General features: G+C 47.1%; 2 protein-coding genes, 2 non-coding genes and 1 pseudogene across 6 annotated transcripts in view; 4 read left to right on the top strand and 1 right to left on the bottom strand.

Moving 5' to 3' along the window:
- Positions 1 to 274: 274 nt before the first annotated feature.
- On the bottom strand, positions 275 to 8,986 carry SIRT4 (sirtuin 4). Its single transcript, XM_028528472.2, has 5 exons — positions 8,808 to 8,986; positions 5,764 to 6,261; positions 2,915 to 3,209; positions 2,585 to 2,797; positions 275 to 706 (listed from the first exon to the last, which is right to left on the bottom strand). The coding sequence occupies exons 2-4, from the start codon at positions 6,258 to 6,260 to the stop codon at positions 2,645 to 2,647; spliced, it is 945 nt and encodes a 314-aa protein (XP_028384273.1). The 5' UTR covers position 6,261; positions 8,808 to 8,986; the 3' UTR covers positions 275 to 706; positions 2,585 to 2,644.
- A 3,966-nt stretch (positions 8,987 to 12,952) lies between these two features.
- LOC114510516 lies at positions 12,953 to 13,093 on the top strand. The gene has a single exon (XR_003685680.1). It is a non-coding gene; the product is annotated as a U4 spliceosomal RNA (small nuclear RNA).
- Positions 13,094 to 13,707: 614 nt separating this feature from the next.
- On the top strand, positions 13,708 to 13,848 carry LOC114510515. Its single transcript, XR_003685679.1, has one exon. It is a non-coding gene; the product is annotated as a U4 spliceosomal RNA (small nuclear RNA).
- Positions 13,849 to 19,363: 5,515 nt separating this feature from the next.
- On the top strand, positions 19,364 to 19,457 carry LOC114510459 (annotated as a pseudogene).
- Positions 19,458 to 25,061: 5,604 nt separating this feature from the next.
- Positions 25,062 to 25,767, top strand: part of PXN (paxillin) — a 45,933-nt gene continuing 45,227 nt past the window's right edge. The window contains exon 1 of one of the 3 annotated variants that reach the window (XM_036014426.1): positions 25,062 to 25,240. In XM_036014426.1, coding sequence (XP_035870319.1) covers positions 25,228 to 25,240 — 13 coding nt within the window. In that variant the 5' untranslated portion in view covers positions 25,062 to 25,227. The remainder of the gene's footprint in view (positions 25,241 to 25,767) is intronic. The other 2 variants (XM_028528037.2, XM_028528038.2) reach the window with 2 other exon arrangements.

Raw genomic sequence — 25,767 nt, 5'->3', positions numbered from 1 at the left:
GCGCAGCATTCACACACGTCTTAAACTGCTTTCCCCGGCAGAAAGAAATCAATTTAAGGTCCCACTTGGGAATTCACTGTTTCCTCTCTGTAGACCAGGTTCAAGGCAGGTGTCTCATTCTGGCTGAAATGAAGCAGAAATCCTTAGAGAAGCACGTCTCAAAGTCCTGTTTGCTTTTAGCTGATTAAAAGATACAAACATACAGCCCACAACTGGTGTGCCGTTTTTAAAAGGATTCCTTTATTCCTTGGTTAATAAGAAATTCATTCGTAGTATAGTTAATCTTTTCAAGAAATAAACCAAAATGGTTCCATTAAAGATATCTAACCATTCAGAATTATAAATTAAGTCATTTCCTTCCCCCGTACTCCCCACCGTCACCCCCCTCCCCCACACACACACGTTAGTGCGATCCCTGGGTTATTACTCTAAAGACCATTCTGACCTACATAGTTCTTGGGCCATTTCTTCTTCTTGATGAGATAAAAAAGGAAGTGAAAGCAGTTTAGCAGTTTTCCTATCAGGAGAAGCTCCTGCTTGGAAAAAGTCTGTCTTCAGGGGCAAATCTCATCAGCCTAAAGATCTAAACTCCTTGGCTCTGAAACTGCAGGTTCCGAGCCGGGCTGGCAGAGACGGCGGTTTGCTGCCCTCTACAGGCTGCACTCTGAACTTCAATTAGTTGGAGAAGGGATGAATCCTTAGGGATCTGAAAAGAAATAAACAAATTCATGCCAAAATAAGCCAAGAGTAGGGTAGGGGAAATGGTTGGGAACATCAGCCTCCCATTCAAAAACTTACAGCTTTTAAGACACATAAATATGGCAACTATATAATAGGATAGAATAAAACACCATGATTCAATATTTGTAAAAACAGCTTTAGTTACACCAGCATGTTAAACTTTGGTCATCTCAGTGGTGGGATTATGGGTAATTTGTGTTCTTTTTACTTTTATGCATCATCTAAACTTACACAGTAGTACTAAGAAGCCAGTTAAAAGGTGCTTGGGCCAAGGGAACTTCTTGGGTGCTAGGAATGTTCTGTTCCTTGATCCAGATGCTGTAGGAGTGTAGGCCTTCATCAAGCTGCCTCCTTATGTGTGTACTTCTCTGTACATATAGTTCAATTAAAACAGTTTTTGCATTTTTTAAAGATTTTATTTACTTATTTTAGAGAGAGGGGAAGCAGGAGAGAGAGGGAGAGAGAAACATCAATGTGTGGTTACCTCTTGTGCACACCCCTCTACTGGGGACCTGGCCTGCAACCCAGGCATGTGCCTTGACTGGGAATCGAACTGGCAATCCTTTGTTTTGCAGTCTGCTGCTCAATTCACTGAGCCACACCAGCCATGGCACAGTTAAAACAGTTTTTAAAAAGGGGCTGTTATAGGAACTCTCATTCATTGTTGGTAGGAATGCAGATGGTACAGCCACTTTGGAAGATAGTTTGACAGTTTCTTACAAAATGAAACATACTTTTATCATATGATCCAATGGTCTTACTGCTTGGTATTCACCCAAATGAGCTGAAAATTTATGTCCACACAAAAACCTGCACACGGGTGTTTATAGCAGCTTTATTTATAATTGACAAAAATTTGGAAGCAGCTAAGAGGTCCCCTAGGAGGTGAATGACGAACACTGTGTGAGTGTATGAGGCAAGTGGTGTATGGGAACTCTTCGCTTCCTGCTCAGTTCTGTGAACTTAAAACTGCTCTAAAAAGCCGTCTTTAAAGAAGTGGTGGCATTCTACTAGGAATATACTAAAAACAAACTCTACACATTAAATGAATGAACTGTATGATATGTGAGTTTTGTTCCAGTAACGCTGTCTACATAAAATAGATACAAAGTACTCACACGTGCTACCATGTGGATGGACCTTGAGAACATGAAGCGGAGCCAGACACAAAAGGCTACACACATACTCTAAGAAATGTCTAGAACAGAGAGGTTAGTTGTTGCCAGGAAGTCAGGGGCAATGGGGGATGGAAAATGACTGCTAATGGGTACAAGGTTTCTTCTTGGGATCGTGAAAATGTTCTGAAATTAGGTAGTGGTAATTCATGTACAACTTCGTAAGTATACTGAAAACAATTCATTGTGTACATTTAAAGGGTGACATTTATTACATCTCAATAAAGCTGTTATTTTTTAAAAATGGAAAAAAGTTACAGCGGATTTGGGAACATAGTTTTAAATAGCTATGTGCCTGGAATTTAGGCTTCCAAACAATATAGCTTAATGTACATTAAAAAAATAAATTAAGGCCCTGTCTGGTGTGGCTCAGTGGATCGAGTGCCAGCCTGAGGACCAAAGGGTCACCAGTTCGATTCCCAGTCAGGGCACGTGCCTGGGTTGCAGGCCAGGTCCCCAGTGGGGGGCACACAAGAGGCAACCACACACAGATGCTTCTCTTCCACTTCTCCCTCCCTTCCCCTCTCTCTAAAACTAAATAAATAAAATCTTAAAAAGATAAATTAATTAAGAATGGCCACACATTAAGGAGCCTAGGACCTTGTACACTTTGTCAGTGCTTGCAGATGCAAGGGAACTGGAATCTTGATATCCGAGAAGGGATTTACCTTTAGCAGCAGGATGTGGGTGCAAGTCCCAGCGTCTGGCTCAGGAGTGTCAGGCTGTGGTCAGTGTGGGTCTATTAGAGGCAGCAGCTCCCCACAACGAGAATCCAGCTTCAGACACGCCAGGTGATCCGACCTAGTGGGCCCAATGTTCAGTATTGCAATTGGTAACTTCTTCTCCTGGGCGGTGAGGATAAACCTGTAACCAGAGTACACCTGTACAAGGAGAAAGCACCGGTAAGAGATCTGTAGATGCGGGAAGGGATGAACCCGACGGGGACCCTGGGAGAGGCTGGCCAAGGGGACGGCAGCCGCCCTGACCGAGTCAGATACCTGCAAGGACGATCCCACCACCAGGAGGGAGTCGGCTTCTTTGACGCGCCTGTGCACAAAGTCGACCGTGTCGCGGTTCACCGCGTCCCCGAAGAAAACGACGTCTGGTTTCAGGCGGCCGCCACACCGAGCGCAGGACGGCACCTGAAAGCTCCGCACCTGCTCCTCTGTGAGGAAGACGTCGCCGTCAGGAGCCAGGCCGTGGGCCTCGGCACTCCAGGTGGGGTTCAGGGCTGCAAAGCGCGCCTGCAGCACCCCACGCGGAGTCTGCTCGCCACAATCCAGGCAGAGGACCCTGAAACCGAAGAGGAGGCCCACTGAGCGGTCTGCCCTGGGGAGGCACGTGGCTGCCGAAGACGGTTCACGCCCAACCGCTCGGAGCACCCCCATCCCGGCTCCCTCTTCCCGTCACCCGGGTTTAGGGATAGCTTCTCACGACCTCTTCAGCTACCGCCGTTTCTCACCTTCCTGTTCCAACCTCCTAGAACAGGTGCATCTGTTTCCTAACAAAACAACCCCTGCTTCGCCTTCTGCCAGCTCGTTTTTGTCCTTTGCACGACAGCCACCTCCGTCCCAGATGATTTCCTTAGTGCCTCCACCAGCCTTTCCCTCCGTGCTCTGCTGTCCTCGTCTGCTGTGTGGCCTTCCATCACCATACTTTCTCTAAAGTCACTGTCTCCCCTTAGTGCCTGTGACACGGTGTCTTCTTGTCACTTCTCTAATCACCAGAGCATGGGCTCTGTGAGGGCAGGAACTTGGAGTCCCATCCTCTTTTGGCAAGCCCACTGCTCGTGACCACCCCTCGAACACTGCCCACGGAAGAGCTGTCGAAAGCAAGAACCGAAGGTGGTCCTGTGGGTTCCTCCCGCTCCTCAGTCCTCCAGCATCTTTTCCCTCTGCATTCCCAGCAGCTCTGTCCCCACCGCCTCAGTGCTTCTGTGCTCACGGTTCCCTCCTCTGCATGCGCTCCGCCGCTGCCCTCTCCCCCAAGCTGGAGTTCAACTCCAAATCTTTTTTTTTTTTTAAGATTTATGAGAAACGTCCATTTGAGAGAGAAACATCGATCATCGATTGGTTGCCTCTTGTACGTGCCGGACCTGGGACCGAACGCCCAGCCCAGGCTTGGGCCCCAACCAGAATCGAACCAGGGACCTTTGGTGCTTCCAGGGACGGTGCCTAATCCACTGAGCCACACAGGTCAGGGCCAGTTCCAGAGCTCCTCGCCTGACCTGTCAGGTTCACCTTCTGTCTCCAGCCACTGGTGCGGCCCCACCCCCAGCTTCTCTGTCACCATCATTTCTCCGGTTACTTGGGCTGAAACCCTTGGGGAAGACTTGTTACCCCCTTTTTTCCATTTCCTCTATCTAGTCAGCCATCCGATTACATTGATTTTTTTTTTTAATTTAAAAGGCCCCCTCTGCAATGATAAGCAGTTGAACCTGTTTTGAAATATTTAAGCAGAGACAGAGAGAAAGGATAAGTAGCTATGTAAAATCTTTGAATCTGAGTAGTGGCGTATGGGAGTTTATTACAGTGCTCTTGTTACTTTTGTGGATGTTTGAAATGGGAAAGATTTGGGGGGGCTTTTTAAATGGACCCCTAGCCATCATTAGTTCTGTCACTCCCCTGCCGTCCCCCTTAGTCTGGGTCCTTCAGGCTGACCCTGAGCCCCTCTTTCTAACCCCGTGTCACCTTCCTCAAGTGTTATTTTTATCATGCTACTTCCTCGCTCAGAAACCACTAATGCTCCCCTTGGGTCTCGCAGCAGACCCAAATTGCACCGCCGGATTTTCAGATGCACTCGTGAGCTGGGCGCAGCCTTCCCAGACATCCGATGTCATACTGGTCTCCCAACTAGTCTCTTCTGGGCTGTACAGAGTTCTTTCCTTTGGAAAGCTCTTTTTCTCCTCCTTTGCCTGGTCCCAGCTGAGCCGCGGCCAAGCTTTACCTTACCCATAAAAGCTCCCAATTTCTCCAATCTTTACTAAATCTGGTTCTCTGAACTCATAAAGCATGTCTATCAAGGACCACCCCGTTTAACAATCGTGTGTGGAGTTGTTTGTCGTTAAACATGTTGTTTTTGGGTCTCCCTCAAGCAGATTACAAAGTTCTCAAACATAAAGGAGACCAAGTTTTATACTCGGGTTATGATCCCGCCACGCCAAATTGCACACCACAGGTAGCAGGCACCCAATAAATATTTTACAGTTCGCAGGAGGGCCTCTGGGGCTTAAAGATAAGGAAGTGGCCTCCGGCTAGCTACAAATTCCTGCCAGGGCCCCACGTGTTCCTTCCAGCACGTTTACGGGGCTCCGAGTGCCCACTGTACTGTGTTCTGCTTGTCTGCGCGCCAGAGACGCAGTCTGTAGCATTTGCGGTGGGGCCTCTGCTGCTAGTCCCCTCAGGACCGCTAGAGGCCGCTGCCCATGGTCCTCTCTTAAGCAACTTCCTGTGGCAGGGAAGCCGCGTCTGGAGGAGCAGAGTCAGCGTTAGGGAGCTAATTCCCCAAGACTGATCCCTGACCAGTGAGGGACGGAAGACGGTGGACAGACACCCCAGCATCCGGGACGTTCAGTGGGAATTCCGAAGCATGCTGTAGGGAGTCAGAGGGCCCCTCGCTGGATTGAGCTCCAGCTGCCCAACGCAGTAACCCCTTCATTACTGTACCTTTCTGGGCTTTCCTTCCTTCCCCATTCGCTCACTGAGTTTGCTGAGATCAACTCCACATGTAACAGCTTGCTCCCAAACCCTTCTCTCAAGGTCTAATGGCAACAGGGATCAAGACAGCCAAGGTCCCTGCCTTACGGAGCCCACATTGCCGCACTCGCACCGTTTAGACCTTCCTGCACCTGTGCATGCATCCGTGGAGCTCTGTCAGGCGCCGGCTCCCCGCCTTGGTGTGCAAGGCGTCCACGTTCTGGGTCACCAGCCAGTACAGCTTTCCGCGTTTCTCCCAGTTGCTCAAGGCCCAGTGCGCGGGGTTAGGCTGATGAGAGGAGAACTGCGGCCAGCCTACGAAGTTCCTCGCCCAGTAGCGCTGGCGCACTGCAGCGCTCCGCACAAAATCCCGGTGCTGGATGGGCCTCCGGTCCGTGCGGGCGTAAAGTCCCACCTTTTCGGACCTGTAGTCTGGGATCCCTGACTCGGTAGAGATTCCTGCCCCAGTCATCACCAGGACTCTCTTGGAAAGCGTGACGAAGCGTTGTAACTCTTGAAGCTTCTCGGCGTCCACAGGAGGACTCGGGGGCACAAATAACCCAATGCGTCCACGTGAGCACCGTTGGCTGAGGTTCACCTTCCAGCAGCCGTTCGCCGCCCTGAAAGTCAACCCAAAGTTCATCCTCATTCTAGAGAGAAAGAAACCTCATGTGAAAAATCTGTTTGTTTGTTTATTCATAATTGATATACAATGCACTAGTTTTAGATATTCATTCTTGTGTAATTTACATGCAACACACTAGTTTCAGGTGCACAACATAATGGTTCAGTGTTTGTATACGTTGTAGAATGATCACCACAGTGTGTCTAGTTACATCCGTCACCACACATGGTTACAGGAATTAATGTTTTTCTTGTGACAAAGGATTTTAAGATCTGCTCTCTTAGCAATTTTCAAATATGCAATACAGTACTGTTCACTGTAGCCACCATGCAGTACATTATATCCCCATGACTTATTTATTTCATAACTAGAATTTTATTGCCTTTTGACCACTTTTATGCGTCCCACCACCCCCTGGCCTTTGGCAACCACTAGTCTATTCTCTGCATTTGTGAGCTTGGTGGGGGGGTTGTTTTTTAGAAACTGGGTTTTGTTGTGTGTGGGTTTTATTTCAGTTTCTTAAGTTTTTTAAAAAACTTTTTTATAAGCAAAAGTAGCCCTGGCCAATGTAGCTCAGTGGATTGAGTGCGGGCCTGTGAACCAAAGTGTCACATGTTCAATTCCCAGTTAGGGCACGTGCTTGAGTTGCAGGCCAGGTTCCTGGTATGGGCCCACAAGAAGCAACCACACATTGATGTTTCTCTTCCTCTCTTTCTCCCTCCCTTACTCTCTAAAAATAAATAAATAAAATATTAAAAAAAACCAAAGATGATCATCAATTGATGAACAGATAAAATGTCTGTCTACGCAGTGGAATGTTATTCAGCTATAAAAATAAATGAAGTTCTGACACATGGTACAACATGGAGAAACATTGAAGACATTTTGCTAGGTGTAAGAAGCCCATCACAAAAGGACAAAATCAGATGATTCCACTTATATAAAAATGTCCAGAATTGGCAAATCCATATTGACAGAAAGTAGATTAGTAGTTACCAGGAGCTGGAGGAAAGGAGACTGTATCAGAACTTCACTTTTATAGCTGAAAACAAGGGTAGGAGCTGGGCACTGAGTATCAACATTACAAAAGAGAGAACCAGAATGATGAGACTAGTGGAAGGGCACACTGCCACCCACGATGTGACGTTGGCAGAAAAAATAAAATTGAACTTAGCTCTGATGAAGTCTCTAGACCTTAGATGATACCATTTGTCAATCAGCGAAGTCCAGACTATGGGAAACGCTACAGGACAGACAAATCAGTTTCTTCCAGCGAATACACTGCAAGCGTTAGAGATACAGAGACACAAAGGGGGGCATCGTGTAGATTAGAAGATTGTAATCGTACATGGGCCTTGTTTGAGTCCTGAGCCAAACTTTTAAAACATGACAGTTATGAGACAATTGGAAAATTAAACATTAACTGGATGTTTGGTATTAAGAAATTACTATTAATTATTTGTATTTATTTTTTTTAAAGATTTTATTTTCAGAGGGGAAGGGAGGGGGAAAGGTAAAGAGAGAAATATCAATGTGTGGTTGCCTCTCACATTGCCACCATTGGAGACCTAGCCCTCAACTCATATGTGCCCTGACTGGGAATCAAACTGGTGACCCCTCAGCTTGCAGCCCACACTTAACCCACTGAGCTGTGCCAGCTAGGGCTTATTACTTTTTTTAATTTTTAAAAATCATTTATTTATTTATTTTTAGAGGGGGAAGGGAGGGAGAAGGAGAGAGAGAGAGAAACATCAATGTGCGGTTGCTGGGGGCTGTGGCCTGCAACCCAGGCACGTGCCCTGACTGGGAATGGAACCTGCGATGCTTTGGTTCGCAGCCTGCGCTCAACCCACCGAGCTACACCAGCCAGGGGTTTTTAAATTTTTTAATGTAAGAGGAATAGTATTCTTCTGTCAGAGGAATATATTTATACGAGTATTTTAGTTAATACTATCCCTTGGGGAACTCTGTGTTCCATAAACCTACATCCCACTTTGTATATTAGAATTGTCTTATTTCTTCATAAGCTAAGGGAAGCACGTTTGAGTTCTGGTATACCAGGTGTTGATGAAGTTGTTGCTCAGACTGTTTCAGCTTTTTATTTTACTAGCATATTATAGCGCACGCACACTTTTCTTTATTCTCATATTTTACTTTACCCTCAAACTGCTACTTGCACACAGCAAAGAGCAGTGAGACCCCGGCAAGACGTTTTACCCTGCGTGTCTGCTTTCTAGCTGTAAAAACAAGGCTTTGGTCTTACGTGATAGAATGCAGAAATTCTGTAGCGACACGCACCCCCCTGTAAACATTATCTTACGCTTGCATTTCCAGATCTAGGTTCAGGAGCCCGATTTCTCCTCCACGTTGCACGGCAACATGCGAACAGCTGAACAAATACAGAGTCCTAATTCCTGAGACCAAAGGGCTTGGGAAACCCCTCTGAAAACAAGCTCTCTTAGAAGAATGGCTCTCTCCCAGATCCCACCAAAGGGCAAAAGGGAGGAGTGGAATACCTTACAAGAACTCCACAACTTCTGGAAGCCTGCAGCCCTCACAGAGCACACTTACCTTTCACTGCGTAGGGGACACCAACCCGACAGTTGGGACTGACTGGCTAGATTTGCATTTTGGGAAATGTAGTTTACAAAGCTTAACTAATGCAAGAAAAACTACAAGTCCCACAATTCTCCAGGTTTCACCATTGTGCCCTTTGTCAGCTCTTCCTGGTCAGAGGTTTTGAACCTTGCTCGGCCTCCGAGGTGCTCTGCTCTTATCTTACCTAGGCCATCAGTACATCGTCTTCTCTGAGAAGTATTTGGAGCGTCACCCTAATGTCCTGAGAGCAAAATCGTACACTAAACCGCTCTAGGGAGTTCATTCTCTCTCAAAATAGAAGCCTTAATAATGGTTTTAGATTTGATTCACTCTCAAGTTCAGTGTTAGTGATCCTTCCCACTCACCGTGACAGAATCAAGTTCCCACCTTGCTGTGGGTTGTCAAGAAGTACATTCCCAACGACCAAAAAAACTGATGTTTTTACATATTAATGAACAAATAAAGCCAAATCCAATATACAGGAACAAACGTGTTTACCTACTTGACTTCTCCAATGCTATTTCCTATCTTGCATTTTTATTACTGCTAAAGTAACCAACACTACGCCTGGTTTTCACTCCCAGAGATAGATTTAATGGACCTGGGGAAGCGCCTGGGCATCAGGTCGGTTTACAAACTTACTAGCTGTTTCTAACGTGTAGCCTGTGAGAACCGCTGCTCCGTAGCCTCACCTAAACAAGACGTGGATCAGTTTGTAAGTGTTTTGGAACATAATCAAAGGGCAGCTAGCAGAGACCTTGAAGACCACCTTGGGAACCACTTCCCCCAGTGTGTGACGAGCTGAAGCCCAGAGGAGCAGCACGAAGGCTGGAGTCGGGCGGGGGTCTGACTCCTGGTCCTCTCGTTAAAGGCACGGAGGTCAATATCGGTAAAGTAACTCAGCTTAGTCGTCTGGGAGCAGCGTCTTCAGCGACAGCTCACACAGGTCCCTGAAGCTGGGAGACCCACCTGGCATGACGGCCTTTTGTGCCTTCTGTAGCCTGTCCCCGCTGGCCGCAAGGACGGGCCAAAACGTGGACTGGAAACTTCCACTGAGTCAAAGCAGTTGTCATCCAGAACGTTTCCTAAGCGTGTGGGTACTTGATCAACACCGCAGAATGCCCCAAAGTGACATTCCTCCCCCCCCCCAGCTGAATTTTAGTATGAAAAATTACAAACTCACATTATTTATTTATTTTTTATTTTTCAGTTCTCCAAGTGAAACGAGCACCATAACTGAATGAGCATCATTCAGTTCTCCAAGTGAAACTGGCTAGGAATACACAACTATTGTGCTTTTAGGCCCCAAAGAGTCTCATGTTCTGTGAGAAGTTAGCCAAGTTTTCCATCTTTCTCACAGTGCGGCAAAGTCTCCTGCGGAGGAGAAGTCATCCAGGACAGCTGGTGAAACACGCAATTTCCCTTGGTAGCCACTGACAGGATGCAGTGAGCCATCCAATCAGGACCTTCTTAAGGGCTAAGTTCTTTGAATAACCCTCGTCTTTTTATTTCCCACAACTCTACCACATCAGGAATTAATGGCTAAGTCCTTGTTTATATCAAAGAAAATTAATTTAGCCCTGGCTGGGTAGCTCAGTTAGTTAGAGTGTCGTCCCTGTGTGCCGAGGACACAGGCTGCGTCTGTGGTCGGTGCACATATGATGAATGCATCAAGAAGTGGAACAACAAATCGATGTCTCTCTCTCTGTCTCTCCCCTCCCCTCTCTCTCTCATCCCCCACCTCCCACTCATCCCTCCCTCCCTCTCTCTAAGATCAATCTATTAATTTTTTAAAACACAAGCCCTAGCTGGGTGGCTCAGTTGGTGGGAGCGTGGTCCTGCACACCAGAAGTTTGTAGATTTGCTCCCTGGTCAGGGCACACACCTGGGTTGTGGGTTCCATGGGAAGCATAAACGAGGCAACCTCGATGTTTCCCTCTCACATGGATGCCCCCCCCCACTTCCTCTCTCTCTAAAGTCAATAAACATCCTCAGGTGAGAAATAAAATAAAAATGTTTTAAAGTAAATTAATCTGCCCTGGCTGGTGTGGCTCAGTGGATTGAGCACTGGCCTGTAAACTGAAAGGTTGCAGGTTCAATTCCTAGTCAGGGCAGACGCCTGGGTTGAGGGCGGGGTCCCCAGATGGGGGCGTGTGAGAAAGAACCAACCAATTGATGTATCTCTCGCACATTGTTGTTTCTCTCCCTCTCTTTCTCCCTCCTTTCCTCTCTCTCTAAAACATAAAATATTTTTTATAAAAAGTAAATTAATCTAAATTAAGTAGATTGTTAGTGGTTTTTTTCCCCTGCTGTTTTTTTTTTTTGTACTTACAGCTGGGGAAAAAAATAAACTGCACATCAGCATCACACAGGCCTTTTGAAGATGTTCGTTTTTGCATCTAGATGCCGACTACATGAATATTCATTCACTGAGCAATACTTCAAATATCTCATGTTGGAAATTTTTCTTATTTGTTTAAAAATCATTTATTGATTAGGGAGAGAAAGAAAAACATCAATTTGTTGTTCCATTTATTCACTGGTTGATTCTTTTTTTAATTTTTAAAAATTTATTGATTTGAGAGAGAGAGAGAGACAGACATTGATTTGTTGTTCCTCTTACTCATGCATTCATTGGTTGATTCTTGTGCCCTGACAAGAAATTGAACCCACAACCTTGGCATATTTGGGCAGTGCTCTAACCAGGTTAGCTACCCAGCCAGGGCCATGTTTGAAGTGTTTTTATAAAAAAATGTTCAGGAGAATGTTGCTTTCTCAGAGTCTACTATTTGCATCTTAATGAGTAGCAAAAACCAAAAGTATTTTGGAGACTATAGTTCAGGGATGAAACAAATCTGTATAGTGGTTTCTAACAGCTGTCCTCTTGCAGGGGCAAAACAGGCCGTGAGAGGGAGAGTTACTTCAGACTTCATGAACTGTGAACATTTCTGTGGAAACAGCTTCTTTCTCTCAGCCTCTCTCCTCCAAATGAAGAAGTTCACAGAAAACTCTTTTGCATTAAACACAGAATTAGTACATGCTCCAGAAGCTCCCCTTCTAGGTGTGCACACAAAAGAACTGAAAACAAGGGCTCACACGGGTACTTGCATGCTGGTGTGCACGGGGCATTGTTCACAGTAGCCAAAGGCAGAAGCCAGTGCGTGTCCATCGTAGAACCAACAGCTCACAAAGCTCCATACAGCTGGGTATTAGTCACAGAAAGGAATGAAATTCCGAGATATACCGCAACACGGATAGACTTTAAAAACATTAGGTTATGAGCCCTGGCTGGTGTGGCTCAGTGGATTGAGCACCGGCCTGTGAATGAAAGGGTCACCAGTTCGATACCTAGTCAGGGCATATGCCTGGGTTGCAGGATAGGTCCCTGGTGGGGGGCCCGTGAGAGGCAACCACACACTGATGTTTCTCTGCCTCTCTGCCTCCCTTCCCCTCTGTCTAAAATTAAATAAAATCATAAAAAAACCCCAACCATTATGCTATGAAACAAGCCAGAAACAAAAGGTCAAATATTGGATACTTAGATACTTAGAATCAAATTCATTGAGACAGAAGGTAGAATAGAGGTTGCCAGGGCCTGGGGACCTGGAGAGTTAATGTTTAATGGGCAGAGTTTCAGTTTGGGATGATGAAAAATTTCTGGAGATATAAAGCACTAATGGTTGCAAACAATGTAAATGTACTTGGTGCTATTGAACCGCACAGTTAAAAATGATTAAAATGGTAAATTTTATGTTATGTGTATTTTACCATAATAAAAACAATTTATTTTGGAGAGGCTAGTTACATTGTGAATTGGGAGCCAAGTGAACAATACATTGACATTGAGCACATGTCTCATCTGGTCCAATTCATATTCTGCATTAGGTTATTAGCATGCTCCCTCCCATAATGCTTTGCTTCATGCTCCACCAAAATCTAGTTAAGTGAAATAAAGCAAGAACCCTTCAGAAACAGCTTATATGATTTCTGAGAAATCGGGTATGGTTGTGTAATTTTCATCCAAACAATAATGGAAGGTTTTTCCATGAGACTCAAACTCGCTTTTTTGAAATAGGAATCTTGCTTATTCGGGATGATGCATAGAACAAAATCTCACCAGCTTTGCGCAGTGGCAGTATCGTAGCCAATGAGGTTTATCCGAGGCGCGATTATTGCTAATTGAAAACTTTTCCCAATACCCCGCCGTGACGACTTGAAATATAGTCGGCACTGGCAATTTTTGACGGTCTCTACGGAGACTGATTAATTTGGTTAAAAAAAAAACAACTGATTTTTAGCTTTCGCATGTCGGTAACGCTCAGAGTTTCATTTCTGGTAAGGTTTTTGGTAAGTTCACTGTTTCGGTGTGTCATTGTTACTTTCAATTGTTTGTTTCGTTTTGCTTTTTTTCTAGAAGTATTCGGTTTGTGAGGAGTGGCTCGTTAGTTGTTTTCTTTTGTGCTCGTTGCATTTTTTTTGTTTGTTTGTTTGTTTCGATCACGCTAGCATTCAGATTCAGCTTTTCCGGAAATACTCTTTCTAGCCTTTAGCGTTCTTCTCCGACTCATTTGCTTTCGCAGACCTCTCGCCACTCTTTCTCATTCAAGATTCAAGTCAATGTGGTTATCTGTGACGTTACGGTGATTTGCATAAAATTCCCCAGCATCCCCAGCGAATGTGCTCTTTTTTTTCCAAAATCTCAACGTTTTCCTCGAGATGGTCCTACAACAAGAAGCCTCCTATGTAAACAGGCCCTAAATATAACTACTTGCCCGGGAACGCGTTAAATTTATGAAGTCGCTGGCAGTTGCTCACCCTCAGTGAAAAAGCCATTTTCATCCGTCGGGGAATGTGGTTCATGGCGGCAACCTCCAGCTTTGCGCAGTGGCAGTATCGTAGCCAATGAGGTTTATCCGAGGCGCGATTATTGCTAATTGAAAACTTTTCCCAATACCCCGCCGTGACGACTTGAAATATAGTCGGCACTGGCAATTTTTGACAGTCTCTACGGAGACTGAGCCTTAAATGTGTCAAAGAGAGTTTGTGAAGAATACAGTATCTTTTTTTGTATGTTTTCTTTGTTACTTTATTTTGTTTCGGAGTAGTATTTTTTTTTCTCCTCATTGTCTTGGTTGTTTTGTGTATTCTGTATTAGTGTTTGGTGTTTGCGGATTTTGCAAGGTTTGCGGGGGGGGGGGGGGGGGGGGGGGGGGGTGTTCGTTTTTCCTTTTCAGGGTTGTGTTCCGGCCGTGCAACCTGAAACCTTGCACTGTACAGAGCGTCCAGTTGGTTGTCATAGTTTCATATATTCTTTACCCGGAAACTCAGCAGACGGCAGTGTTCACCTCCATCCCCATTGCACAGGTAGGCGCTCTCTTCCAGAGGGGGGTCTCAGGTTTGCAGACATTGGGGAGAATCTGAAAGCATCTCATCCAAATGCTTCCTTTTAGAAAGACCAAGAGGGAAAAACGGATGCAGTTAGACTGGTTCAGGCCCCATTGTGGAACTGGATTTCCTCAACACTGTCTCTAGTCTTGTCCTGTTAGGAAGGTCAAGGGTGTCCCTACACAGAAGCCCTCAGGAGTCCAACCTCTGGGCAACACAGATCTAGCTGGACTTGCTTAGGCCACCACCCATCAAACACTCCTCTGGCTCTTAAGGAAAGGATGTGGTCACTAAAGTGACCGGCATCCATTGGCTCAAAGTGGCACTGGGTTCCAGGGACCTCATGGTGTTGACAGACGTCAAATAAGTGAACACATATATAAACTGTTAGGTAGTTACAGAATATTTCAAGTGCTCTGAAGAAAATAAACAGGGAGCTGTAATGAAGCCATCCAGAAGACCAGCCAAGTCCCAACAGCAGCAACTATCGACCACTTACTACTGTGTGCTGGATCCCACACAAAGTGCTCAGTATTTTGTTTAGTCCTCACAGAAACCCTTCTTCCCATTAGAAACACAGACACCACATACACAAGTCTATTGAGTATACTTGATGTTCCATACACTGCACATACTCAAAGCATACAGTCCGAAGCTTTGAAACACGAACAACCATAAAACCATTACCGAAAGCCAGACAGTGAACACATCCACCACTCCCAAAAGTTTCCTGTTTTTGTTTGTTTTGTAATCCATTTGTCTCTCCCCAGTCCCCACCTCACTTCTGTCGCTGTAGATTAGTTTGCATTTTCTAGAGTTTTGTACAAAGGGGATCATAGGTGCTTTTTCGAGTCTTGACTTTTTTCACTAAACATAATGCCCTGGAGATCCATCCAGGTCATTGCATGTATCAAGAGTTCATTCTTTTTTCCTGCTGAGTAGTATTCTGTTAGGGACGGGGAAACTTTCCCCATTAATTCTTCCAGCTGGTTGAATAATTCAAATGACATACAGCAGATTGGCTGGAGAAAATCAAGTTTAATACATGTGCACCAGGAATTCACACTCACCGGAACCCACACAATTCCATTGTGCAGAAGTTCCAGAGTTTGTTCAACCATTCACCCATTAAAGGACATTGGCGTTGTTTCCAGCATTTTGCCATCACAATAAAGCTACTAAGAACAGTCCTGTACACATTTTTGTATAAGCATAAGTTTTTAAGTCCCTGGGCTCTATGATAAATCACATGTTGAGTTTTGTTTAAAAAATACCTGATTAGCCCTGGCTGGTGTGGCTCAGTGGATTGAGTGCTGGTCTGTGAACCAAAGGGTTGCTGGTTCAATTCCCAGTCAGGGTACATGCCTGGGTTGTGGACCAGGTCTCCAGTTGGGGGCACACAAGAGGCAACGACACATTGATATTTCTTTCACCCTCTCCCTCCCTTCCCCCTCTGTCTAAAAATGAATAAAATTTCTCTCTTGCCCTGGCTGGCGTAGCTCAGCGGATTGAGCGTGGACTGCGAACCAGGCATCGCAGGTTCAATTCCCAGTCAGGGCACATGACTAGGTTGCAGGCCATGGCCTCCAGCAACCACACATTGATGTTTCTCTCCCTCTCTCTCTCTCTCTCCCCCTTTCCTCTCTAAAAATAAATAAATAAATAATCTTTTTAAAGTACAAATATTAAAAAAAATCTCTCTTTAAAAAATGTCAGATTATTTTCCAGACCAGCTTTACCATTTTACGTTTCATCTGTAGTCGTTTATAACTGATTTTCAACCTTTTTCATCTTATGGCATACATAAACTAATTAGTAAAATTCTGTGGCATTCCAAAAATTATATTTCATGCCAATCTAACCCCCAAAATAGGTATAATTTTGTATAATTTTGATTCATTCACACCAGTTGGCTATTGTGTTAACATCCCTTCTTCTCGGGAACCCAGGGTAGGTTTTTGGGGATCAGGGCCTGTGTTCAGGACCTATGGTCCCGGGAAGTCAAGAAGTATCCCCCGGTAAGCCAGTGTGTCAGAACCCAGCAAATGTGTGGATGGAGTGAATCACTGATAACTGTTCAAAGGAGCATCCTGGAGCCTCAAGGAGAGTTTCGGGTGTGTGCAGCCCAGAGGCTGAAGTTTCAAGGAGCTATAAATACCCTTCACAGTGGGATCCGAAAATGCACTGCAACTGTTTCTTTCCACTTCAGCTGCTGATCTGGTTGTCAAAACAGGCCTGAGAAAGTAGAAGAAGAGGGCTTCCTCCCAAGGCAACTTGTGTGTGGATGACGGCCTGGCAAACACTGACCCGGTGGTTTCTGCAGGTGGGGTTTTTCTTAGAATTCATAACAGCAAGTAACTAAAATAATGACTCATTGGTAAGCAAACACAAGAAAGGATGAAAAAAAAAACATAAAAAAGATGAACAACCAGCTTAAGAAAAGCAAAACAATTTAAAAAAACAGGTAAAAGTTAGGGAACATATACCTGTGATATTTTGTTCTCGGCTCTGCTGGAATCTCCCGTTTGGCTGGGGAGTTTGAGTCCCAATTTTTTTTTTTCAATGGAAGTAAAATTCACATAACATAAAATTAACCATTGTAAAGTGGGTTCATGCAATTTTTACATAGTATCATAGGCTGTTTCACAACCTAGTTTTTTTTTTCTGTGTACAAAATTATCGGATGTTCGTATATAAAACCTAAACATTGCATGTATGAAGCAGTGACAAATCCCCTTGTTGTAATCCCATTTCCACAGCTAAGGAAGATAGTCGCAGAGAGGGAAATCTGCCACGTTCTCTTTCAACCATGTTGTCTGACAAGGTCTGAATGTGGAGAGAGGGAATTCAAGGAATTCATCTTCCTGGAAGAGAGTGTGGCATACAAAGGGGGGTGGTAATTTTCCTGGGGATTGCTCTTAATAATTTCCTTGCTAATATTAATCATGGTCTTACTTTGTACCCTGATTCCCATAAGAACAGGCCATGAGGAGGAAAAGGCTAGAAGTGAGTCAACGATTAACTTTGAGGGAAATTCTGAAGGGACAACTAGTTCTCCCCAGACTATTGAATCCTGCCCAAATTGTTTAAACAAGGTGTTTATAAACCTGAATAAGAAATTATCCCCGATTGTTCTCATAAAAGAATTCATGAATCAGTTACAACAGGCTGAATTATTGGCAGACTTTCCCACGCCTGTTCCTTATCCATAGATACAAAGAGTCTTCCAAGAAAACAAGAAAAAACTATATAGACTCCTACTCATAGCTCAGGGATACCCCTGGGTGGCATATTGGATTAATGGCAAATTATGGTATCCCCCAAGAGGAACTAACAGTCTCCAGAGGGTTCCAGATCCCTCATTGCCTTATACAGGAGCATATAATGAGGATGGCATTAGAATGGTCAATAAGGATGGAGTCCAAGTGCCTTATAATAGTCTAAATTTCATGGAAAGGCTAGCTCGAAGCAGACCTCCCTGGTGTTTATTAACTAAGGAACAAAAATGGTTTACTGTAGCTGGATTTCCTGTTTATCTCTCCTTACATGTTTGTTTTGGTGATCGAAAGGTGGTGGTATTGTTAGACATCTGTGTTTCAGGTTTATTGATTTGCATTAATTCCAATAAAGTTGTACAAGATAATTTCTTGACCAGAGAACAAAATCCCCTCTAATGAAATAGCCCCTGAATGTCTAAAAGTTGTTGGAGTAACAGCCCCTCCTTTACCTTGAATAGGAATGTATATCAAGTAGAATTAGACAGGCAAAGAAATAAGAAAAGCTGGTTAGGTATTACAAACTAAGTACGTAGAAAGTTACCAGGGAGTCAGAGTCCATGGTGCATAGAGAAACATTTTAGACAGAAAAGATAAATAGCTAAGTTAGACATCACAAAGGCCTTATAATAAATTTCCTATAACCTCTACTCAATCTAGTGTATCCTTCTGCCCCATGACGAATTCTGAGAACTTTAATAAACAATAAGACACTCAAATTCTGTACGTACAGCTATTTCTAGTTGTCTGATTTATGGCTCTCCTGGTCAAAACAATCTTTGTTTAATATAACTGAATCTATGGAAACGTTCATACTTTTCCTGGTTACTTTTGTATTAATTTTTTTTCTGCTTCACCTAACCGCAAATGTTAATCACTACCAAAAATGAAAATATAAAAACCTGTTTGTACTTACAATAAACGGAACAGAGCATCACGGTCCTTTGAGTCATGTTGTCATCTGTGTCCCATCGCCGACGCCTTACCCACCTTTCAGGAACCCCTGGACCCAGCTGCGGCCGGACCGAGGCAGAAATTATTCCTTCAAATTGTTCTATTTGTCAGTGTAAGAAACGTCCAAACTGGTAGGTAGAGAATTTTTATGAGGGTTTAGTTGAGCCAAACCAATGACATAGGCTGGCGAGCGAGATCCCAAACCCTCCCGGGAATGAGTTTTGCAGCTTCTTTCTATGCTTTTGAGATTGAGGAGGAAAGTAAGGAAAAGTACATGACAGTGGGAGGAAGCAGTGTGGGGATGGGAATTCAGGATACCTAAGATTATGTGCTCTCTTGAGGGACCGAAGGGGGGAATTTCAAAGGTGAGTTAACCTAGATGCGCAGAAACGATGGCCAGGGCTTGCTGAAAACCATTTCCTGAAGAAGTTCTAGGCCCGGGGCGTGACTGCACACCAGGACCCGCCCAGTTAGGAATCCATGACCAGATCGCCGTGCGAGGTGACTTCCCACAGATCCCTTTTCTTGCTCCACTTATTCACGCGTCAACATAATTATAAAACAGCCTTGGGGTGTACTCTCCATACAGTTCTACTGCTTTATTTTTGTTTCTGCCAAACAGCGTACTGTGGACGTGTTTTCCGAGCCAGCACACAGCTCCCCTCGTCCCTGACAGCTGTAGCCCACCGCAGTTAACCACTCCCCTGGGGATGAACATTAGGTGGTTTTCCGGTTGTGAGCAATGCTGTGATAGACACCCTTGGGTGCGCATCTTCGCTGATCCACGGGATCTCTCTAGGGGAATTTTGCCTATGGGTGGGGTCGTTCTAGGGTAACTGTCTGCAAGTGAGATTGCCTGCACAAAGGCCATGCGTACGTACTTTGCATTATAAGAGGTGCCTCCCCCGCCCCCCGCTGCCTCACTTTGCAGCACGTACACTAAAACTGGAACGATGCAGAGAAGATTAGCCCGGATGACACACACATTGGCCAAGTGTTCCATATTTTTTGAGAACAGGCTGATGGTGACCAGGGAGGGGCTGGGTGACAGAGGTAAAGGAGTACAGACTGGTGGTTACAGAATGGTCACGGGGATGGAAAGTGCAGCACAGGGAATACAGCTAATAAAAGTGTAATAACTATGCATGGTGCCGGGGGGGGGGGGGGGGGGGGTACTGGAAATATCAGGGGGAAGACTCTATGTAAATGCCTGATTGTCCGTCCATCCACTGTACTGTACACCCGAAACGAACACAGAATAACGTTGTGTCAGCTGTGATTGAGAAATAAAAATAAATGAGGTGCCCTCGTGTTGGCTGCCGGCTGTAGCGCCGTATCCGCCCGCAAAGCCACGCAGGAGAGCATGTGGGGAATGTCCCGCGTCTCTGTCTGGACACGCTCTGCAGTTTTCACAGGACTCTCCTGGGGGAGGGGGGTGGGAGGGAGGAGGGGAACTCATATCCAGTTCTAACACTTGTTTGTTCTCCAGCTCCTTCCCAGGCAGACAGCAGGGAGGAGGGGCTGGGCTGGGGGAGGGAGTCCTGGCCCTCTCCCCTCCTCCGTGTAAGGAAGTGTCCCTGTAAACATCAACCCCGATGGAGTGGGCCCTCACCCAGTGCCCCCACCCTGTGACTTGAGCCAGCCTGCACCCCAAGGCCTACCTCAGCAGGGCAGGGGTCCGCCAGCCCCAGTCATCTCCGTGTTTAAGTCACTGCAGGATGTCTGCAAGAATCACTCAGGGTAGAACTACCCCGGGCCCACAGGCCCCTTAGTGCCCGTCTCTGAAGAGAGCTGGCTCACAGCTCTCTGTCCCTGGGAATACCGACTGAGGCCGGTTGCTTTTCTACCTGCCACGGAGCTTTGGGTTCCAATCCTCACACCACTCTTCAGTAGTTGCACGACCTTAGGCCACTTACTCCTCTGTCCCTCAGGGTCCCTGGCTGTAAAAGCAGCGTTGGGATCACATCTGCCTCAGAGGCCATGGGTCTGCACTCTGGCTGTGCGCGAGAATCACCTGGGGGGCTTTGAAAAGCTCTGATGCCCCGGCTGCATTCCAGGCCAATTAAATCAAATCAGAATTTCTGCAGGTTAGTCTTGGACCACACACACACACACACACACACACACACACACATTTTTAAATGTTCCTACGTAGTTCCGTGTGCCACCAAGGAAGGGACTCATTGCCACAGAGATTTTATGAAATAATATAGGAAAAGTGCTTCCAATGGTACCTGACAATTAAATGCTTGGATGGGGATTGTGGGACCAATTATCCAAGCCTGGGAGGTGGTCAGGGAAGGTTTCCTGGAGGAGAGGGTACCTGAGCTGTGAACTGAAGGGGCAGAGGAGGAAAGAGGACAGGATGCATTTCAGCAAGGGCAACAGCACCTGCAGGGGTCTGGAGCCAGGAGAGAGGTTAAAAGTAATTCTCTTTGTCTGGAGCTGAGAAAGGAAAAAGGGGGAGCTGGGGAGAAAACACATCGCACTGGTCCTCAGATGAGGTCAGAGGTCATAGAAAATCACTGGGCTTTATTTTGGCATCATGAGAGTTTTGAGCAGGGCAATGGAGACCTAGACAGGGATCTCCCCCAACACCACCACCAAATTCAGAAGCAGCAAAGCCTTTTCAAGGCACTGTGTCCAAGCCGGCTGGGGAACTTGAACTTGCCAGGGGACTGTGAAACAACCCCCACGCTCCCCTTCATGAGCCACACATGGATTCTGGAGTCAGACAGTCCTGGGTTTGAATCCTGACTTTGCCACTTCGTACCTGTGTGGCGTTGGACAGGTGACTTTAATTATGAATCTCAGTTTCCTAGCCTGTAAAAAGGGCTTAACCCCCATTGGATCTTTGCAAGGATTAAATGAAATAATGATATAAAAGATTATTTTAATGTAATCATTATTAAAATTACTAATAATATCCATGACATTGATTCTGCAACCCTTCGGTTGCTAGATAAATGCCCAAATCTATCCTTTGCTGCCCTAAAGTTTCACCTGGGTTTTCCCATGATCGTCTGTAGCTAGCGCTTCTCAGTTCTTTTCCTGCGTTTTGGTTGCTGTTGTTGAATCCACACAACGTTTTATTATCCGGATTTCACAAGGAAGACTACTGAGGCTCAGTGTGATGAAGCCACTTGCCACAAATCACCCAGTTAAATGTCAAACCTGCAGAACCTTATGCCCATTGTACTGGTGAGAAAACTGAGGCTCAGAAAGGTGAGGTATTATGCCCAGGGCTGCACAGTTGACAGGTGGCAGAGCTGGGATTTGAACCTTTGTCTGTCTTGGGACTTCCAGACCCTAAAGGGTTTCCACCCACTTTCTGGGTCACCTGGCTCATCCTTGTGATTAGCAGGGGAGGCTGGAAACTTCTAGTTTTGCACCCTATTTGGAGCCCTCGGCATGTTTGTTTTCCGAACCAACATCGACCCCTCCTTCCAGAGTGCCCTTCCCACAGCCTCCTAGTCTCCAAAAATCAGGTCAGAGTTAGCTCTTTTCCAGGAAACAGTTTCCAAGCCTCATCTGAATTACTCTCGGGCAGTTGAATCACGTTGGTGTCTGCAGTATCATTCTTACAGCGCAGTGGCATTTTATTTTGCAAATGTATTTCATTCTGGGAATAGGTGAAATTGCATGTGTGGTTCAAAATTCAAAAGATCCCAGAGGGTATTTAGTGAAATCTCCTCCCCCCTCCCGCCACCCCCCCCTTGCCACCTGTTCCCCCACCCCACCCCCGCCCTTTGCCAAGTGACACTAGAGTTGAGTTATTTTTCCAGAGATGCTGCAGCATGTATACGCACCTCACAGACAAATAAACCGTTTCCCACTTCTCTCCACCAAGGCACCCATGTTACACACACTGCTCAGTTTTATTTAAACTTTTAGATCTTAGAACTGTTTCATAGCGGTCCATAAAGAGCTTCCTCGATCTCCCTGTGGCTACATGATTTTCCTTTGTAGAACTGATTGTAATTTATTTAACCAGTCTCCTACTGATGGACATTTGGGTCGTTTCCAGTTCGTTGCTCTTACAACCAGCACTGCCGCTGAGCACCCTGCCCTGGAGGCTTGTCACCCTAGAAGAGCTCTGTGAGTGGCCTGGGACAGAGGAAAGAGGTGTGGGCTCGGAGCCAGGATCCCGGGGTTCTCACCCTGGTCCTGCAGCTACGGCAACTCCACAGCACAGCCCACTTGTCTCTTTGTACCTCTGTGTCCCCGGCCTTTCGTGCTTTCAAACAGTATTTACTGAGCAGCCTCCATGCCGGACACTGGTGAGCAAGCAGTGAACAACCCAGGCACAGTCCCTCATCTCAGAGTGCCGACTCTTTAGCGAGGACGGGAGAGACAGATAATAAACAAACAAACAAATACTGAACATAATGTCAACAGGTGAACATAAATAAATCGGGATATGGGGATGGGGTCTAATGGGGGATGCAAAGAGTTTAGAGAAAATGTTCGGGACCTGCAGAGAGGTGATACGTGAACGGAGTCTACAATGCTGAACAGGAACAGCCGTGCCGAGATCTAGGAAGGACATTCCAGAGAGGGGCCCGCAGCTGCGAAGGTCCCGAAGTCAGAACTAGCTCGCCGTGCTCGAGCGACATAGTGAAGGCCCGTGTGGCTGGAATGGGATGACCAGGGGAGGCTGGAAGAAGACAAAATCTGACAGGTGGCCTTCGAGGCCATTCAGAAAAGTCCAGATTTTATTCCAAGGGCAACAGAAGCCACTAGGGTGTTGAAGCAGGGGACTGAAGATGAGACTTAAATATACATTTTTAAAACATTATCTGTGACCCCGCTGTTCTGCTCCTGGGTAAGTGAATGAGTTACCGCCCAGTCTTAATCTTCAGAGTCTTCTATTAAACTGTGGAAGGGGCTGTGGTTTGCATAACTCCTGCCATGCCTGCCAGGCATTCGGCAAACGTATATTGAGCACCTTCTGCCATACACATACTAAGTCTGCACACGCAGGGAGCAGAAACGGACACAGTTCCTCCCTCCTGTGCTTTCAGCCTGGTAGGCAGAGAGACCTTACCAGATAATCCCCCCACTGAGGGTAAAGTGCAGCTGTGAGACGTGTCCACAAGACAGCAGTTGGGAGGGCAAGCTGCAGAGTGACTGCCTGGCTGTGGGGCAGTCTGGGTTCCTGAATTTTAATATAGGAGGCGGTAGCAGCTGCAGACGTGAACCTCTTGTTTCTGCTTTCAAAAAAGAGCTTGTTTTCCAGCTCAAGGAATGACAGCTTCCAGATGCAAGGCCACACTCGTCCCGGGCAGCCCCAGCCAATGGCTGAGCATGGTAGGGAACTGGGGCCTAGACGCTTCTGCCCAGCAGGGACCCCTCTCTGACCTCTTGTTCTGGGGCTTCCTGTTTGTTAGACCTGAGTCTCTCCTCACCCGGTCCCGCTTCTTCCCCATCTCTTTCACAGGCCCAACCGCAGCTCAGCTCGCTCTGGTTTCTGCTTCCGGGAGGACCTGGCCTGACAGAGGGTCTCGGGGCTGCATTCTTTTGGGAGGGGAGCTTGAATCTGTGCTTACAGTGCATTTATATATAAAATCGACAGACTACCATGGCCCATTGAAAAATGTGGGGAAGGGCTAAGAGCAATAACCACCTGTGTGAGAATTAATTTAGGTAACAGCTATATGGTATCTGGCACTTAATCGATGGCAGCTATTATTTATTTATTTATTTATTTATTTTAAAGATTTTATTTATTTATTTTTTTAGAGAGGGAAGGGAGGGGGAGAGAGAGAGAGAGAGAGAGGGAGAGGGAGAGGGAGAGAGAGAAACATCAATGTGCGGTTGCTGGGGGTTATGGCCTGCAACCCAGGAATGTACCCTGGCTGGGAATCGAACCTGGGACACTTTGGCTCCCAGCCCGTGCTCAATCCACTGAGCTATGCCAGCCAGGGGATGGCAGCTATTATTATTACTGGATTTCTGAGTCTATGGGAGCGGAGCCCTCCAGGGTCTGGGGTGGCAGTGGGTGTTCCAGGACACTGTGCCTGGCGCTAGCTGTAACCCCCTTGTAGTGTTTCTTTTCATGTGTAAGGTGGGGTCCCTTCTGCTCCATGCAGAGTTTTGGAACTCTCACTCTGGAGAGGGTGGACATGTGGAAGATTAAGGGAGTGAGTCTGACCCCAGAGGCTGGGCTTCAAGTTACACTGCCATGGGCCCTGAGGGCGACCCCAGGAAAGGTCCTCCAAAGGTTCCTGGCCTGGTACTGATTTAGGGTTCTCCTGGGAGGTGATCTACTGGGAGACAGGCAGACAAATCTGACTCTCCAACTGATGGATGGACAGACACAGATCAGACTGAGATATCAAGACAGGCCGATGGATCTGTCGTCCAGATGAAGCCAGGCAAGTGACTTTGAGATGACAGACCGACTGGAGGACCTTAAGGCCTGGGGGGCGCCCACCTGTCGGCTGGGCCGCAAGGGGGCGCCGCCGCCCCGCCCAGCTTCGCCCACCGTTTGGGCTGGGTGCGCGCTCGCGGGCGCGGAGGGGACGGGGCTAGCGTGCGCACGGGGCGGGGCCAGCTTGCTCCCGGGGACGACCGCAGGCGGGGCGCACGGCGGGGCGCGCGTGCTCGCGGGGACAGCCGGGGGGCGGGGCGCGCTGTGGGCGCGGGCGCGCGCGGCGGCAGCGCGTTCCGTTCCGGGCCGAAGCTCGCGGCGGAAAAGTTGCAGGGCGGAAAGGATCGTCCCCGGGACGGGCAGCGAGCGCGACGTCGAGTCGGTTCCCGGCTCCCACAGCCCCGCCATGGACGACCTCGGTGAGTGAGCGGGAGGCCGAGGTTGGGAGGCAGCGAAGGGCGCGCGGCCCCGGGCCGGGCGGGCGCGAGCGATCGGCTGGGGCCGCGGGATCTCACCCTCGGCGGCTCTGGTCTCCGCTCTTGTCCCGGCTGGCCGGGGCTCCGCGCGGCCGGGATCCCGGACCGGGCCTGAGTCCCGGACCAGGCCGGCCTCGCCGCGGTCCTTACAGCCGCCATCCCCAGCCTGGGGGACGGCCCCACCTCCAGACCCCCGACCTCAGGGACCCACCCCCATCTCCCACACTAGCCTCAGGGACCAGCTTGCACCTCAAAAACCCGCCCCGTCCGCTTCGGGGGCAGGACCTCACTGCCTGAATCAGACCACCTCCCCAGCCTTGGGACCCTCACTTCACAGAGCTCTCCCCCACCCCCACCTCACAGATTGCCCAAGTCGGGGAGCAGCTGCCTAGTTTTACAGGCTGGTCCCTCAATTCCAGGGCGCGCTCCCACCCGCTCCGGGACCACTGCCACTTCAGCGATAACCTCTC

This window comes from Phyllostomus discolor, chromosome 13 (genome assembly GCF_004126475.2).
Source record: "Phyllostomus discolor isolate MPI-MPIP mPhyDis1 chromosome 13, mPhyDis1.pri.v3, whole genome shotgun sequence".
Taxonomy (NCBI): Eukaryota; Metazoa; Chordata; class Mammalia; order Chiroptera; family Phyllostomidae; genus Phyllostomus; species Phyllostomus discolor.
Note: the sequence above shows the minus strand (reverse complement) of the source record. Positions and strands in the feature narration are given on the sequence as shown.

What these genes read in the sequence shown, in the direction of transcription:
- SIRT4 (XM_028528472.2), bottom strand. Translation starts at nt 6,260, where the DNA reads ATGAGGATGAACTTTGGGTTGACTTTCAGGGCGGCGAACGGCTGCTGG. An exon ending in CTCCACGGATGCATGCACAG is followed by an intron (nt 3,210 to 5,763) that starts GTGCAGGAAGGT and finishes CTTCGGTTTCAG; the next exon opens with GGTCCTCTGCCTGGATTGTG. An exon ending in TGGTGGGATCGTCCTTGCAG is followed by an intron (nt 2,798 to 2,914) that starts GTATCTGACTCG and finishes CTCCTTGTACAG; the next exon opens with GTGTACTCTGGTTACAGGTT.